This window comes from Equus quagga, chromosome 7 (assembly GCF_021613505.1).
Source record: "Equus quagga isolate Etosha38 chromosome 7, UCLA_HA_Equagga_1.0, whole genome shotgun sequence".
Taxonomy (NCBI): Eukaryota; Metazoa; Chordata; class Mammalia; order Perissodactyla; family Equidae; genus Equus; species Equus quagga.
The window spans coordinates 36,986,425-37,000,895 of NC_060273.1; the positions used below are offsets into that span (position 1 = coordinate 36,986,425).

Sequence of the window (14,471 nt, forward strand, 5' to 3'; positions counted from 1 at the left end):
TCCAGTTAGCATTTAAGAGAGACAACTCATGCACAGGGATGAAGAATGGGTTGGAGGAGAAAGACTTTGGGAGCAAAGAGATCTGCCGTAAGGCTGATGCCAAAGTCCAGGAAGAAGGACAGCCTAGGCCAGCGGAGGGGTCACAGAAATGGGCGAGACAGGATGGGCGAGAGATACTGACGGACAAGCTGTACGGCTGCGGAGATGCAGAGAAACGATGCAGCCAGACAATTCCCAGGTTTCCGGCTCGGCTGACTGGGAAGTTGATGCTGCCAGCCACCAAAATAGGGAAGACATGTAAGCAAGAAAAAATATGCTTGTGGGGGAAGATACTAAGAATCGTTTGTCTTTCCTGGAGAAACCACTCTGGTGACCATATTTACCTTTGTACGTTGAAAACAGTCCATGTAATTTTTTATTCATTTCAAAATCTTCAGCTCTTCATTACTGACATATTTAAAATAATGCACCTGACTGGGCTTTCCTTTATTTTTTGAAGTAGAAAAAATTTAAATTCTATAAACAATTTATGAAAAAAGAGAAAATATCTTCGGGGAGCTTTTAAAAACCACCTTTTAATTAAAAAGAAACAATTCGTTAAGATGTTCTTCACCACCACCACTCCGTGGTTCACACTTCCGTCAGCTGAAATGTTCAGGTCAAGCCAGGCTTTTCGTTTACTTGGTAATTTCTCACATAATATCCTTTCTCAGAATTCTTTGAGCTGGATCTCAAAGAACAAGCACGACTTGGGATGGACGGGGCCGTTAGGAATGAAACTGCTTTCGCCAAGACTGACAATGTCCTTGGAAATCTTGCCCATCCCTCTCATTTCACAATGAGAAGGCAAAACCAAGCTAAGAGCGGAAGGCAGAAGCTTAGGAGGAGGCAGAATTCAGCTCGATGTAATTTCCAGCACTCAGAATGCCCCACAGTGGAACGGTCTGCTTTTGCCCGGTGCTACAGTGTGCCTTCATCCCTAAGATACTCCAACGGAGAATGGATAGCCATCTGTTAGGGATACCCTTGAAAGTCTCTGCACTGAGCGGGAGGTTAAGGATGGTTCCTAAGGCCCTCCTGGACTCTGATTTTTCTTGATGGGGTGTGAGGAGCTGGAGCAGGACATGGCAACTCTGTGAGCGAACACACTCATGGGCAGGCATGTATGGTGTGTATAGGGCCTTCTTATCATCTCGCTATTTGAACTGGCAAAGATTCTTTGCTTGACAAACTATACTCAGGCTCCTGAACCTTCTCCTAGGCCCAGCTGTGCACTTCCCTGTAAAATCTAGTTTTAGCAAGAACCCTGCTAAGTCAGTTTAGCAAGAGTTCCCCCTTCCTCCATATCTGATGCCCCTCGGTATCAAATCGGGTCCTCTTTCTCCACCATCACCTACGGGTGAGGTCTGATCGCCCTGGCCTGTCTTCAGCAGGAATCCCATTAGGCCAGTTCAGCCAAAACCCCTCTTACTCCTGATGCTTCCTCTCAGAAATTTTCTATCCACTGACCCCCAACCTGCTTCTTGGCTATAAATCCCCCACTTGACCATGCTCTATTCAGAATTGAGTCTAGTATACTAGCCTAGTATACTGAAGGCTCTTTTCCCTATTGCAATAGTTCTGAATAAAACCTGGTTTTCTGATGTGTGAGGGGAGCAGGAGATAAGGCTATACAGGTAGAGACCAGCTCAAGGGAACCTTGACCATACAGCTACGGAGTTCAAATTTTATTCTCTAAGGGAGAAGTCACTGAAACTTCTTCATAAAGGAGTGACAAGACGGGTGTAGTGCTTTAGGGAGATTAACTTGAGAGAAAATGTATTAATCCATTAGATTTGTATAATCCAGGGGAGAAGTAATAAAGACCTGAACTCTAGGGTTAGTAGGAATGGAAACGAAGAGGAAGAACTACGAAGGAGACTGCAGTCATAATAGACAGGACAAGACAATCTCCTGGATGAGGTTTACTCCTCACACATACCTCCCCACCTCCCTCACATCCAAGCCGTCTAGGCCACATGGTCCAGCCTCCCACCAAGTAGAGCCACTCAGGGGAGGTCTTCCATTCTCTGATCTCACTGGGCAAGTTCAATTGTTTCCTCATCTGTAAGATGGAGTTAATACTAACACCTGCTCACCACAGGGGTTTGTGAGGATTAAATGATTTGATATCTGGAAGCCATTTGGAAAAGGGCCAGGCAGAGTAAATGCCACGTCAGCTACTATTAGTACCATCATTTGGAAATCTCACCTCCTCCATGACCTCAACTCTGAAGCCTTCCCCTTTGACAACAATCTCTATCTTTCCACTCCATGCTTACTGAACCCACCCAGGACTGGATGCTAGTTAGATGTTGCAGGATGAGAATAATCAAAGAAAACTCAGAAGTTTTGACCCTGAGAGGTTTACAGAAATTTTGAGGGCAGTTTATGGAAAAGATGTATCTGATTTGAAACATGTAATTTGAAACATGTAATTTGAAACTTTCAGAGGGCCAAGTGTAAATGCCCCGCAGTCTGCCTGAGACCCAAGTCTGGAGCTTGGGAGAGATCAGTACCACACGTGCAGATTTAAAACTTAATTGCATAGAGGTAACAGTTGAGGCCATGGGAGTAAACGGGTTCCCAGGATAATGGCAAAGAAAGAGACAAACTGACACCGTGACTGAGCATCAAGGAGCGCTCAGTGAGGGACTGAGAAAAGAGGAATCATTATAGGAACTAGGAATAATCAGGAGAATCAGGCGAATCAAATGTTAGAAGTAGCTTCAAAGACATTTAACAAACATAGTCTTCACGCAATGGCCCCGATCAGTCTCAGGTCCCACTGAGATGCTGTGGAGTGACAGTCGGAGTCTTTTGGGGTTGGGGGAGGGAGTTCAGAGTCTAGACAGAGAAGGGGCTGATCCTTCATATGTAATGACTACTCATCACCTATTACTTTTACCTGTACAGGGGCTTTTCCAGAACTCCACAAGAACCTCCCTATCAGTGGCCATGCTCAGGCCCACCCCAAACCGGCCTGCCCAGAACCTCCTCTCCTCACCACAGATAATCTGTCCCATAAGACATAGCTCAAGTTTATCTCTTTCTAGAAATTTTCTCTATTCCACTACTATTTCTTCCTTCTCAGTGTAAAGTTTTAGGCTCTATCCTCAGAAATTATTTTATAGGTCTCATTTGGGACACAGAAACCTGCATTACTAACAAGCAGCCTAGTGATTCTAATAAGGATAGTTTGTGATCTACGCTTTGAGAAACAAAGTTAATTTGAAAGTATGTACTGAATCATGTCAAAGAGGAGCCAAAATCGAGTTTCATTATAGCTTTAAGAAATTAAAAACATATTAGGTGGTCAATCACAAGACATGATCCAAAATTTTTAAGAGGCCAGAGTTCCAGACATTTTCTCATCTTCTCCATGACTAGAACACCCTCCCACCACCAGCCAAACCAAGAAATCTAAATATGCCCATTGCTACCCAGTTCTTGTCAAGCACCCTACCAGTAAGACCTTTCTAGTTTGGGTGGCTGGTCCTAAGTATTGTACCATACATAATGATACACAACACGCAGAATCCCACATGTGGGCATGAAGGTGAGAGCGACTGTCTAAATGACTAGTCTGCGGCAGTACCTAGAGGAATACGATGGAGTCCTGAGGGAAAGAGGTCTTGTGTTTGCGACTAACAGAAAAGGTTGCCTGTAAGAAAATTTTAAAGATTAAAGATTCCATTTACAGTTATTAATGTTTCCTGTTTAAACTCAAATCAATCTGGCCCGTGCACAAAAACACACTCAAACTCTCCTTCTGAAAAACTATTCTGTTTAATAGTGCACTTCAGTTATGCTACAGGATGAGCAGGATTGGGAAAACATAAGGAAAGGTCACCCTTTCAGCTGGGAAAACTCGGGAACTCCATCCCAACCCAGCAAGGAGCCCTGCCGCCAGGCTCAGGCCACAGCCTTTCTTCTCTGGGCTTTGCGCTATGTTCACATTCATACTCACAGGCTGATGTGAGAGGTGGGATCAGGAGAGGGCTGGCTGCCAGAGCCAGAAGTCATAGGTCACAGGTGACATGGTGCAGGGCAAGCTGGTTGAGCAAGCTCCTTAAAAGCATCCTTAGTAACTAGAGGCTTGGATTAAATCACTTTTCATCACAGGAGTGACAAGAGGGAGAGAGGAGGAAGGGAAACTGAGGTCAATCCTAAATGCTTTTGATCCTCTCCCTCACGTTAGACTCACTGGTTACTTGGATGTCCCAGTTAGTCCTGTCACAACAGGGAATGCTGACAGGTTCTCCAACATAACTGCCAGGCTGCTGTTGGAAACCTGGTCTTGTGCTCCAAGAGCCCTAAAGGATAGTTACCACAGGAAGCCTCTCTTGGGGTCTTCCCCCCTTCAACAAATTAACAAATCCCTCAGCACCAAATTTCCATAATTAATGAAGTCACGAAACAAAATAGCACATTCCTTATCAAAACTTAAAGCTGGATTAGGAACAGTGGCTTTGAAATACAGCCTCCATTTCCCCTTCCTAGCAAATAACAGGATCCAGAACATTCTTTCTACTGCCTCCTGTGCTGACTACACTGACTCCAACTAGAGGAATCCTTAGAATTTTACTCCTACTGTGCTTCCATCCCCACCTTGGAAAGAAAAGCTCCCCGGTGTGAGAAATTTGATCTAGTGCAAATTCCCCTCCAAAATGGAAGGTCACTGGTCCCAGAGCTTCCCTCTACTCCCAGCACTTACTCTGCTGCTCGCCTCCTAATTTTTCAAGGCTGGTGTCATTGCTGGGGAAACCGACTAGGTTGCTAATCACGGTGCCAGGATGATTGGCCCAATTTGCCCCATTCTCTAAAGTGAAAGGTCTGAGCCGGAAGGGACACATTCTAAGTTGTTCATACTTGGATCATAAGGCAGGAGCTCTTTAGACTCAGAGAACGTGAGGAAAACAGGTGTGTGGCTCTTTCATGTAGACTCTCTGATATTTAACTCAGCAGTAACTCTGAGAGAGCTTCTGCTCATTCCCATTACATTCAAAGGCTTCTCTCCAGTGTGAATTCTCTGATGGCGAACGAGAGCTGAGCTATACCTGAAGGCTTTCCCACACTCGCTACATTCATAGGGATTCTCCCCTGTGTGGATTCTCTGATGCTGAATAAGGCCTGAACTATAGGTAAACTTCCCTCCACATTCCATACATTCATAGGGCTTCTCTCCAGTGTGGATTCTCTGGTGCTGATAGAGGTGTGAGCTCTGGCTGAAGGCCTTCCCACACTCGTTACATTCATAGGGCTTCTCTCCAGTGTGGATTCTCTGGTGATGAATTAGGGTGGAGCTCCTACTGAAGGCCTTCCCACATTCATTACAAGCGTACGGCTTCTCTCCAGTGTGGATTCTCTGATGATGAGTGAGGGTGGAGCTCCAGCTAAAGGTTTTTCCACACTCGCTACATTCATAAGGTTTCTCTCCAGTGTGGATCCTGCGATGCAGAATGAGGGCGGAGCTACAACTGAAGGTCTTCCCACAATCGTTACATTCATAAGGTTTTTCTCCAGTGTGGATTCTCTGATGCTGAATAAGATGTGAGCTCTGGCTGAAGGCCTTGCCACATTCGCTACATTCATAGGGTTTTTCCCCAGTGTGGATTCTCTGATGTTGAATGAGGTCTGAAGTTCGATTAAAGCTCTTGCTACATTCATCACACTTATGGGGTCTGTCTCCCACAGGAAGTCTCTGATGTGAAACAAGGTTGGAACTCACAGTGAAGCTGTTCCCAAAATCATTATATTTCTCACTTCTCTCTCCCCTGGGGCTTAGCTTTTCCTCAACTATCACTTGACCAAAATCTTGTATCTTCCTATTTAATCTTTCTCCAGAGGAGTTCCCCAGCTGCCCCTTTAGAGTGACTTCTTGTTCATAGGCTTCTTCAAACTTAAAACCCTGAGAAATATCCTTTTGGAGTCTTCCCAATAGGACCCCATGTGATCCTGTATCTTCAGAAATTTCTTGATCATGCTCAGTTCTGGTCTCACCATCTGGCAAAATACAAAATAAAAACGTTACTTGTTCCTTGCAGAAGAAAGAATCAAAACCAGAGGACGGGATAATCATGTGAGTAATGTTTACAGGGCTAAAAGCAAATGCCGTCTCTTGCATGTAGAAAGGCACGCCCAGGTTCTGTGCAGCTGAGGCAGAATAAGAGAGCTGGGTCGAGGAAACAGGGAAGGAGCGAGGCAGGAAGCAGAAGCAAAAGCAAAGCTGGACGTACAGAGAAAGCTGGATATGCAAGGAGGAGGAGGGATCGGGCAAAGGCTGGGAACCAAAACTAGAAGAGAAAGGCCATGCTATTTAATGAGGTGACAAAGTCCTCACAGACTGCAGCTGTAACTGGGGACATGGTGACTACCAGCACAGTTTAAGAACGACACGGGAGAACAAACACAGGAAACTAAAGAGAGATGGGTGTTGAGAAAAGTGGGGAAGGTGATGAGAAACAGCAGCAGAGCAGGAAGGAGCAACAACAGTAAGGCCACTAGTGACCCCTGAGCCCCAGGTAAAAAGAACACTCATGTCTGTAGTTGAGCCACACATGCCAAATCCACGGAAATGGGCAAAAGACCGAGTTCAGTCCATCCCTGGGCCCCGGGCCTAGAAGGCTATGCTAAAATGTGAGGATATGCAAACAGCTTCCACATCTGACTTCTCTATTTTCACTGCTTTGGTGTTTCCACAGAGAACTTCAGGCACAGAGAATAAGGATAAAGGGTCTAGACAGCATTTCTGGTTTGTCAATATTTTAAAAAGTAAAGACAGGGCAATCTGTGTTAAGGACAGAAATAGCTGTTTCTCCCTCACCTGAACAGGTACCTCTCAGGACCTCTCTGCACTCAGTTCCCTTCAAACCCAGGGCCCTCAGCTCTTCCTCTCACTCCAGCCCAGAGATCATGTCAAAATTCAGAAATGGGAATCCTGCTCATGGGGAAAGACATGGGACAAGGTTTATCCTGCTCATACTGAGCGGCCCCAGGCCTCAATCCCATACCCTGAATCTGTAGGGGATGGAAAGGAAATGTACAGGGAGATCTCAAATGGGAGTTAGGAAAACCCCTGACAGTGCTTAGGAAAATGTTCTCACCGAGACTGAGCGAGAGACGAGGAATCCACAGTCCACAGACTAAAAGTTAAGAAGCCAAGTGCTCCCTACAACAAGCTGCAATTTCTACAAGAGCAGCAGTGGCACCAGGGCCTGAACAACACAACAGGTCCCCAGAGGTAATCCAACAGAGATAGGAAGGAGACAGAGTTCCAGAATGTCCACCTGGGCACAGAGCAGTACCTCACATGTTCAGGGATCTCAACATGCTCCTCTTTTGGAAAAGTCTCTGGATTATACGTTAAGGCCTAAGAATAACATGGAAAAAAGTACCAGATTTCGAGGCAAAAGACCAAGGCTCGAGGTCTGCCACTCACCAGCTATGTGACCGCGTGTAAAGCATTTAACACCTCTGACCTCTGTTTCCTCACCTATGAGATAATTCTAGCTATCTCAATTGCTGCATTACTGTGAAGATTAAATGAACGACTATATATGAAAGCTCTTTATAAACTGCCATGTTACTGTACAAATGGGAGCTACTATTGTTAGAATTTTCTGAGACTCAGTCAATCCTTAGCTAATTATTTTCAGTGACTCAACTGTTACTAGCAAACAAGGAAGCAAAGAAATGCCAAGGGAATTTTACTGAGAAAGCGTAACTCCTTACCCAGTGAGAACACATTGCCATAATTCTCCAGCATCACATCCCTATAGAGGTCCCTCTGAGCAGGCTCCAAACGCTTCCACTCCTTCCGGATGAAGTACACAGCTACATCCTCAAATGTCACCAACTCCTGAAACAACACGGGCTTGCATGCAATTTCACGGCGAGGGATGGGACTGGCAGTGCCAAAAAAAAGCTCCTGATGGAGGAATCATGGTTTAGGGCACTGAATGGGATGCCACGGCACAAAAAATTTCCACAAAATGGGAAGGAAAAGGACAAAGGGAACTAGAGCTCACCCGGGACTTGGCCTTTAGGAGTGCAGCTGCCAGCATCTCATCCCCCAGGCTGTCCTTGTTGGCAAATGCAGGAACTTTGGAGGAGGGCAGAGCTGAAGAACAATAAAATGGTCCATAAGTGAGTCTATCTCTGGCCCCCTGACCTACAGGAAACTCATGGGGTTCTGGAACAACCTAGGACCTGCTCCCTCGTATATTTCTAAGTTCACTTCCTCTGCAGCTATTAAAAGCACTCACAGCAGGCACATTCAGTGTGGGTCCATCCTCGTGAGGAGAGATGTCCAAAGCCCCGTTAGCTCTTCCCGCCATCTGCCCCAGGTCCCTTCCTCTCTCTCCAGTCACTCTACTCTCAATGAAATGTGCCCAGTCCCACTGTTAGTGATTATAGTGTATTCTCGGCCATTCTCCCAAGCTTGGCCAGAAACACAGGCTATCCTGTTCGTGCCCCTTCCATCATTCTCCACATCTCTCAGCTCTAACTCTTGCATGAGGTTCTCTTAGACCAGAGGAAAAGTAGGAGCTTCACCCCCGTCCTGACTGAAGACACATGCCCATAGCTCTTCTCCTTTCCTCCATCCCGAGACCAAATCTACAAATCTCAAAACATTACAAATGTTTCCTGTTTCTGTGCTTGATCACATGCCTTTTCCTGTAATTCTCATGTTAACATATTTGTCCCTAAGAGACTCTAAACCCCCAGCGACACTAGATTCTATAGAATCACTCAAACAAAAAGGTTTTCAATTCCTTTTCCTGATAAGCATGGGAATACCCATTAGGACTGAAACTGGCTCCAAAGTCAGTGGCAGGCTGTGAAAGCAAAATACAAATACTTTTGTGGCTTCCTACACATTTTATCCTTTTGCCTGTGATCTACAAAATGATTCCCCAGAGCTCCCCTAAGCACATGTTCCTAAAAAGCACAAACTAGGCCTATGAAGTCAGCTGTTAGAAAGCGCCTGGCAAATGGAATTCAGTGATTCTTAATCCTGCACAGAGAACCCACAGCCCTTAAAAATGCCTCAGCTCTAAATAATATCAAGCTGTACATTAATTACTGGCTTCACTCAGCCTACCTCACTAGCCTGTCAGCTACTGAATGGCAAGGACTGTGCCTTATCCAAGCCTGGACTCTAGCGGTTAACCCAGCACCTAGTGAATAAGAGATTTCAACAGATGATTGCTGAATGACTGAAAGAAAGAATCAATGAATCCCTGTTCCTTACCACTCTCAAGCAGGGCCTGAGGTTCCTGAGATACACGATCAGCCTGAGTTTCCATGGGTAGGACTAGAAGCTCTGGTCTCCTACTTGCAGACTTGGCAGGAAGCAGGTTTTGAACGAGAATGAGGAAGTGCTGCAGAAACAAAAGTTCAAGGTTCAAAGATAAAAAAAAAACACCTCCTGAATTCAGAAAGAGGGGAACGGAACGAGCATTTCAGTTAGTACCCAAGAAGCGCAAGGGGAAACGAAGCAACTGGGACTAATCTTTTAGATCCTGTGAATACAGACACCTACTCCCTGTAATGAGACTACACTGGGACCACAGAAAGAGCCCAAGGTCCCTGACAATATGCCACCTTTGGGTCCCTCAACACAGTGAGTGACATTTATAACAACAAAAAACAGGTAACACTGGCTCCAAAGAATAGTAACAGAATGAAATACTCAGCAACTATTGAAATCACAAATATCAGAGTAAAGTAAAAAAGTGTGTACACATAAAGATTATAAAATGTGTATGGATTGTATCAACTTTTAAGAATATTTGAGGGGCCAGCCCGTGGCCAAGTGGTTAAGTTTGCACGCTCCACTGCAGGCGGCCCAGTGTTTCGTTGGTTCGAATCCTGGGCGCGGACATGGCACTGCTCATCAAACCACGCTGAGGCAGCGTCCCACATGCCACAACTAGAAGGACCCACAACGAAGAATATACAACTATGTACTGGGGGGCTTTGGGGAGAAAAATGAAAAAAACAAAATCTTAAAAAAAAAAAGAATATTTAGGATACTAGATAAAGCCAACTGTTTACAGATTTTTAAAAAAACCCTCATAAACACCAGAATTAGTAGGAGGAAAAAAACCTACTTTAGTAGGTTTCTAGCTGTTATATTAAATCTAGGTGTTATCCTCAGAGGGAAGAGGCAATGAAATAACCCCAAATGACAGACCAGAGAAGTTTCCACGAGATCTGTCTCCCATTCCAAAAACCCGGGGAAACACCACCTGTATTACAGAACTAGGGCAAAGAGTTCAGATCCATTAAATGAAATAAGATAAATTCTTCCTCCTCTTTCAAGAGTTTTCTGCTTCCAGTCCCAGTCAGAGGTACGTTATTACTGGAGAAGCTGGGCCCTTTCTGTGGTCTTGGTGAGTCTCATTACAGAGAGTAGGTGCACATATTCCCCAGGACCTAAAAGGCTGGGTGCTGGGTTTCCTCTCACTGGTTAAGTGGGCCGCAGCCTTCTTTGCATCTCTCTTCTCTCATAATACATTTCCTTGGATCAGAATGTTATGTCCCTGAAGCAGGAACAAATACTTTTTCAAAAACATAAGGTTACTTATTACTCCATTTTTATCCCTACTAATGTCCCGACTCCCCAGGTGCTATGACAATCAAGGTCTGTTCTCTATGCCTCCAGCGAACAAAATAAAACATTAGGACCTACACTAAGGTCTGGATCTCAAGCAGAAGTTTCTACCACACGCTTGAATGCTGTAGCAAGAATCCACGGATCTAGATTAGGTGCAGCAGCCACCAGAGCATCCTTACACCTAGACAGGAGCAAAGATGAAAAACCCTTGAATTTTGTCTACCTCCCTCTCTTTATCTATTTATTGCTCATATGACAAACACTTCTTGAGTACCAACTGTATTGCAAGGCATTATTGAAAGGAATAAAAAATCAAGAATGCAAAAAGTATCCGCTTCATCATTACAGACTGTTGCATTCACATAAGGCATAAGAAGGGGAGGGGCCCTGTCTGAGAGCCACTGAGAGTTCAGAGAACTCCAATTTTGGGGCAACAAGTGGGGACAGAACGCCCATCACCAATGCCATTACACAGTGAAAAGCACTGAAGCAGGTGTGAGCCAGGCCCACCGGCAATCAAGGTGACACACCCTCTTGTCACCATCACCCTTCCTGGCTGGGTCCCTTCAGCAGTCTCAGAACCAGTCCTCTTTCTGCTCCTATCAACCAACTTCACAACTTCCAGGACTGTTTATAAGCAGACACCTCCAACAAATCAGCTCAGTCCAAACTCTCCTTAGAAAGGACACTCAGAGGCTCTGACTCGAGAGAAATAAAGGAACACACTCTCCTCACAGCTGGGTTAACCAACGTTGGAGCTCAAAGGCAGATTGTTGAGAACAAGTCCCCAGTGTCTGGATCAGTAAACAACGTTTCTCACAGAAAGAAAAATCTCCATTGTGCCCCCACCGCCCCAGGTCCTGGCAGGGCCCTCCTCCTGCTCTGCTGCCAGCCCCTCTCCCTGGAGCTGGTCCCGGGGACTGAGAAAGATGACGGGGTGGTGAGAGCGAGTCATGGAAAGCTTTACCTGCTGGATTCTTTCCTTCCTTCTTTGGAGTTAGTCCCTAGAAGGCCAGAGTAGCAATTATTGGGAAATTTGGCAGCCTCTTGTCAAGTTCCTTGGGATCCTGACTTTAGTTGATGCCAAGGCTGTATGATTAAGGAAAAAAAAAAGAAGGAATTTAAAATATTCATGTAAACTTCACTTCTAATCTAGAATCTAGATATTTAGAGATAAGAAAAAAACAGAGAGGACATCTGCTAATAAATACCAATGAAGACCACAGCTGGTACTTGCATTGTGTTACCCGTGCAGAGAGCTAAAAGGGGACTCAAAGTTTTCCAGGTCAACTTCCCCCGCAGTGTAAGAATGGCCTCGAGTTCCTACATTCTGTCAGCTAACTTGCTAGATACTCTCAACTACTTCAGCAGGGAGTCCGTTCCACGCCTGCACAGCTTAGCCATTAGAGGGGTCTGCGCATGGTAAGCTGAAAATCAATCCCCTCGGACCTTCAACTCACAGGGGCCTAGAGCCCTGTGGAACTTCAAGGATAGAATCTTCTTACACATTGAAACCAAATGACGTCCGGTCTCCACAAACTTCTCGGGGAATAACACCTTTAGTTGTTCTAATTACTCCATAGATTTCGGGTTCATCATCCTACTTATCCTCTCGTGGAATTTACACATGCCCTTCCGAGCATAAACACCGGTCTGTGTTGAATCCCACTTCAAAAGCGGATCAAATCAGGGATCCAATACACTTGGAAAGGAGAGCCAGACACAGCTGTACCACTCCCCGTAAAAGTCTCGATTTACAGGGCTCCAGGGGAATTATTTCCGGAATCTGAGTTTGCACTCCCTCCCAGACCTAGTTCTAACTGCGCACACTTCGTGAACTCCTCTTTCTCTGGTCTTCAGACCCAGCTACGTAAAAACCGGCCTCCTCTCCTGCCGCGGGCGCGAATAACGGTATTAACGGCAAAGAAGAGCGTCTCGGAGAACTACTAAGTTAGGGTCGCTGTCATCAGCTGTTTTAAAGAGAGGAACCCCGCCACAGCCATACTGGAACTTTTAAGTGCTCACGCTGGGCGCTAAGTCACAAAAGCAGAACCGGAGCCCCTTTCCTCCCCTCCTCGCAGGGCCCCGGTCGGGGCGGGGGGTCCTCTGGGGAAACGGAGTCGGGGACCGGCTGCGGTGGAGGGAGCGCCGCCTCCCGGCACCCTGCTCCGGGAGGGCCTGGGGACCCCGCGGGCCGTGGCGGCACGGACACCACCCCCTTCCCCGGCAACCACAGCCGCCGTCTCACCGCGGGCCCCGGGGGCGGCCGGACTCACCCTGGGGGCAGGGACGGGAGTTTGGGGGGCCGGACACGGACCAGGCCCTGTTGGACCCTGTCACAGACCCACACACCGGGAACAGAACAAAGAACGGAAGTTCTCTCCGTTTCGCTTCCGGGTCGGGCCTTTGCCCCGCCCACCCCGCCCCCGTGTCTCCCACGCCCTCCTGTTCTCTCTAGGAAAATAGGAGGTCTTCACCTCTCGGTGGTTTGCTGAGTCAGGGCCTCGGACCGGTGCCCTGGGTGCAGGGCCCCAGCGCGGACGCGGCGGCCCGGACTCTGCCCGCCGCCACGGCGTGACCCTGCTGGCCCGGCCGGGCGGCCGGCCGCGCACCTCGGCCTCAGGGCTCATGCTCGGGGGCTGCTGGCCCGGGAGGGGCGGCGGGGACGTGGGGACTGGGGTCATTCCGCCCCTGCTCTGCACGTGGTCTCCCTCGGGGCTGCCGGGGGTCGAGGAGAGCGCACGGTGCCCGAGCGCCCGAGCTCCCAAGCCGACCCGCAGCAAACAGGAGGACTCCTGAAGGATTCGTCAATATAAAAAAATTCACCTGTATGTAAAATTTGCTTCCAAATAAAGCAAGTTTGTGCTTCCAAGCAGACCAAGTTTTGTGTGTTTCATGTTAAAAAGTCCCCTTTAAATTACTAAAATCTGGAGAAAACATCCCAGTCCTTAAGAGAGTTCACGTGAGGACAAAACCCGTACAAGAGATGAGAGCAGAAAAGACCTGGGAAACCCCATCGGTGTGACGAATGCGTGAAATGCTTGAGAGAAGGGAGGGGACGCTTCGGGGTTCACTCACTTTTATGCCCTCACAGGAGAAATCCTCTTAAGTACCGGAATCAAATCTTACAGATTATATACAAAAGGAAATCCTGTGATGTCCTGAGTAACCTAGGCCCTCCTGAGTCCCCGTAGAACCACGCCTCGCGTTTGGTCCCAATTTTTACTGCATCCAGTATTTTTAGCGCACCCAGTCAGCTCTGCGAATGCAGTAGACCTTACTGTCTGGTGACTTCAGTCTAAGGACAGTCATTAAATAACCAATTCCAGTAAAATATGGGATGTGCTAGGAAAAGGTGACGAAGAACAGGGCCCTGTGGGGAGGAGAGAAGATTTTCCAGAAGTGAAGGAGGCTGCTGAGGGGAAGGGAAGTGTTCTGCACAGAGGGAACAGTCAGTGCAAAGGCCCCTAGGCAAGAGAACAATGCACAATAAAATGCACCAATGCACTAATAAAACTTGAGGGTGGCCTGAGAGGTGTGGGTGTGTGACCCATCTCCAGTCCTTCTAGAGCCTGGTGAGAATTGAGCAAATACTTGGAATAGCCAAGCCACTCAATAAACTCAATTCCCGTCACAAAACTGGGCGTTGTTTGTTTTTCTCTTCTCAATTCTTTATTCTTCCAGTCCTACTCCAGGACAAGACGAACAGAGACAAAGAAGGAGGCAGTGGCAAGGAGAGGAGGGAAGGATGGAAGTAGAGTGAGCCTTCTCAAAGTGGGATTGTTTGTTTTCTAAATGTTCTCCCAAG

General features: G+C 46.9%; 1 protein-coding gene across 1 annotated transcript; it reads right to left on the reverse strand.

The window, feature by feature from the left end:
• Positions 1-556: 556 nt before the first annotated feature.
• On the reverse strand, positions 557-13,027 carry ZNF3 (zinc finger protein 3). Its single transcript, XM_046667047.1, is given in 7 exon segments — positions 557-5,032; positions 5,035-6,045; positions 7,774-7,900; positions 8,070-8,161; positions 9,296-9,425; positions 11,631-11,752; positions 12,940-13,027. Coding segments are annotated over 5 exon segments (1,317 nt in total). The 5' UTR covers positions 9,351-9,425; positions 11,631-11,752; positions 12,940-13,027; the 3' UTR covers positions 557-5,000.
• Between the last annotated feature and the right edge of the window lie 1,444 nt (positions 13,028-14,471).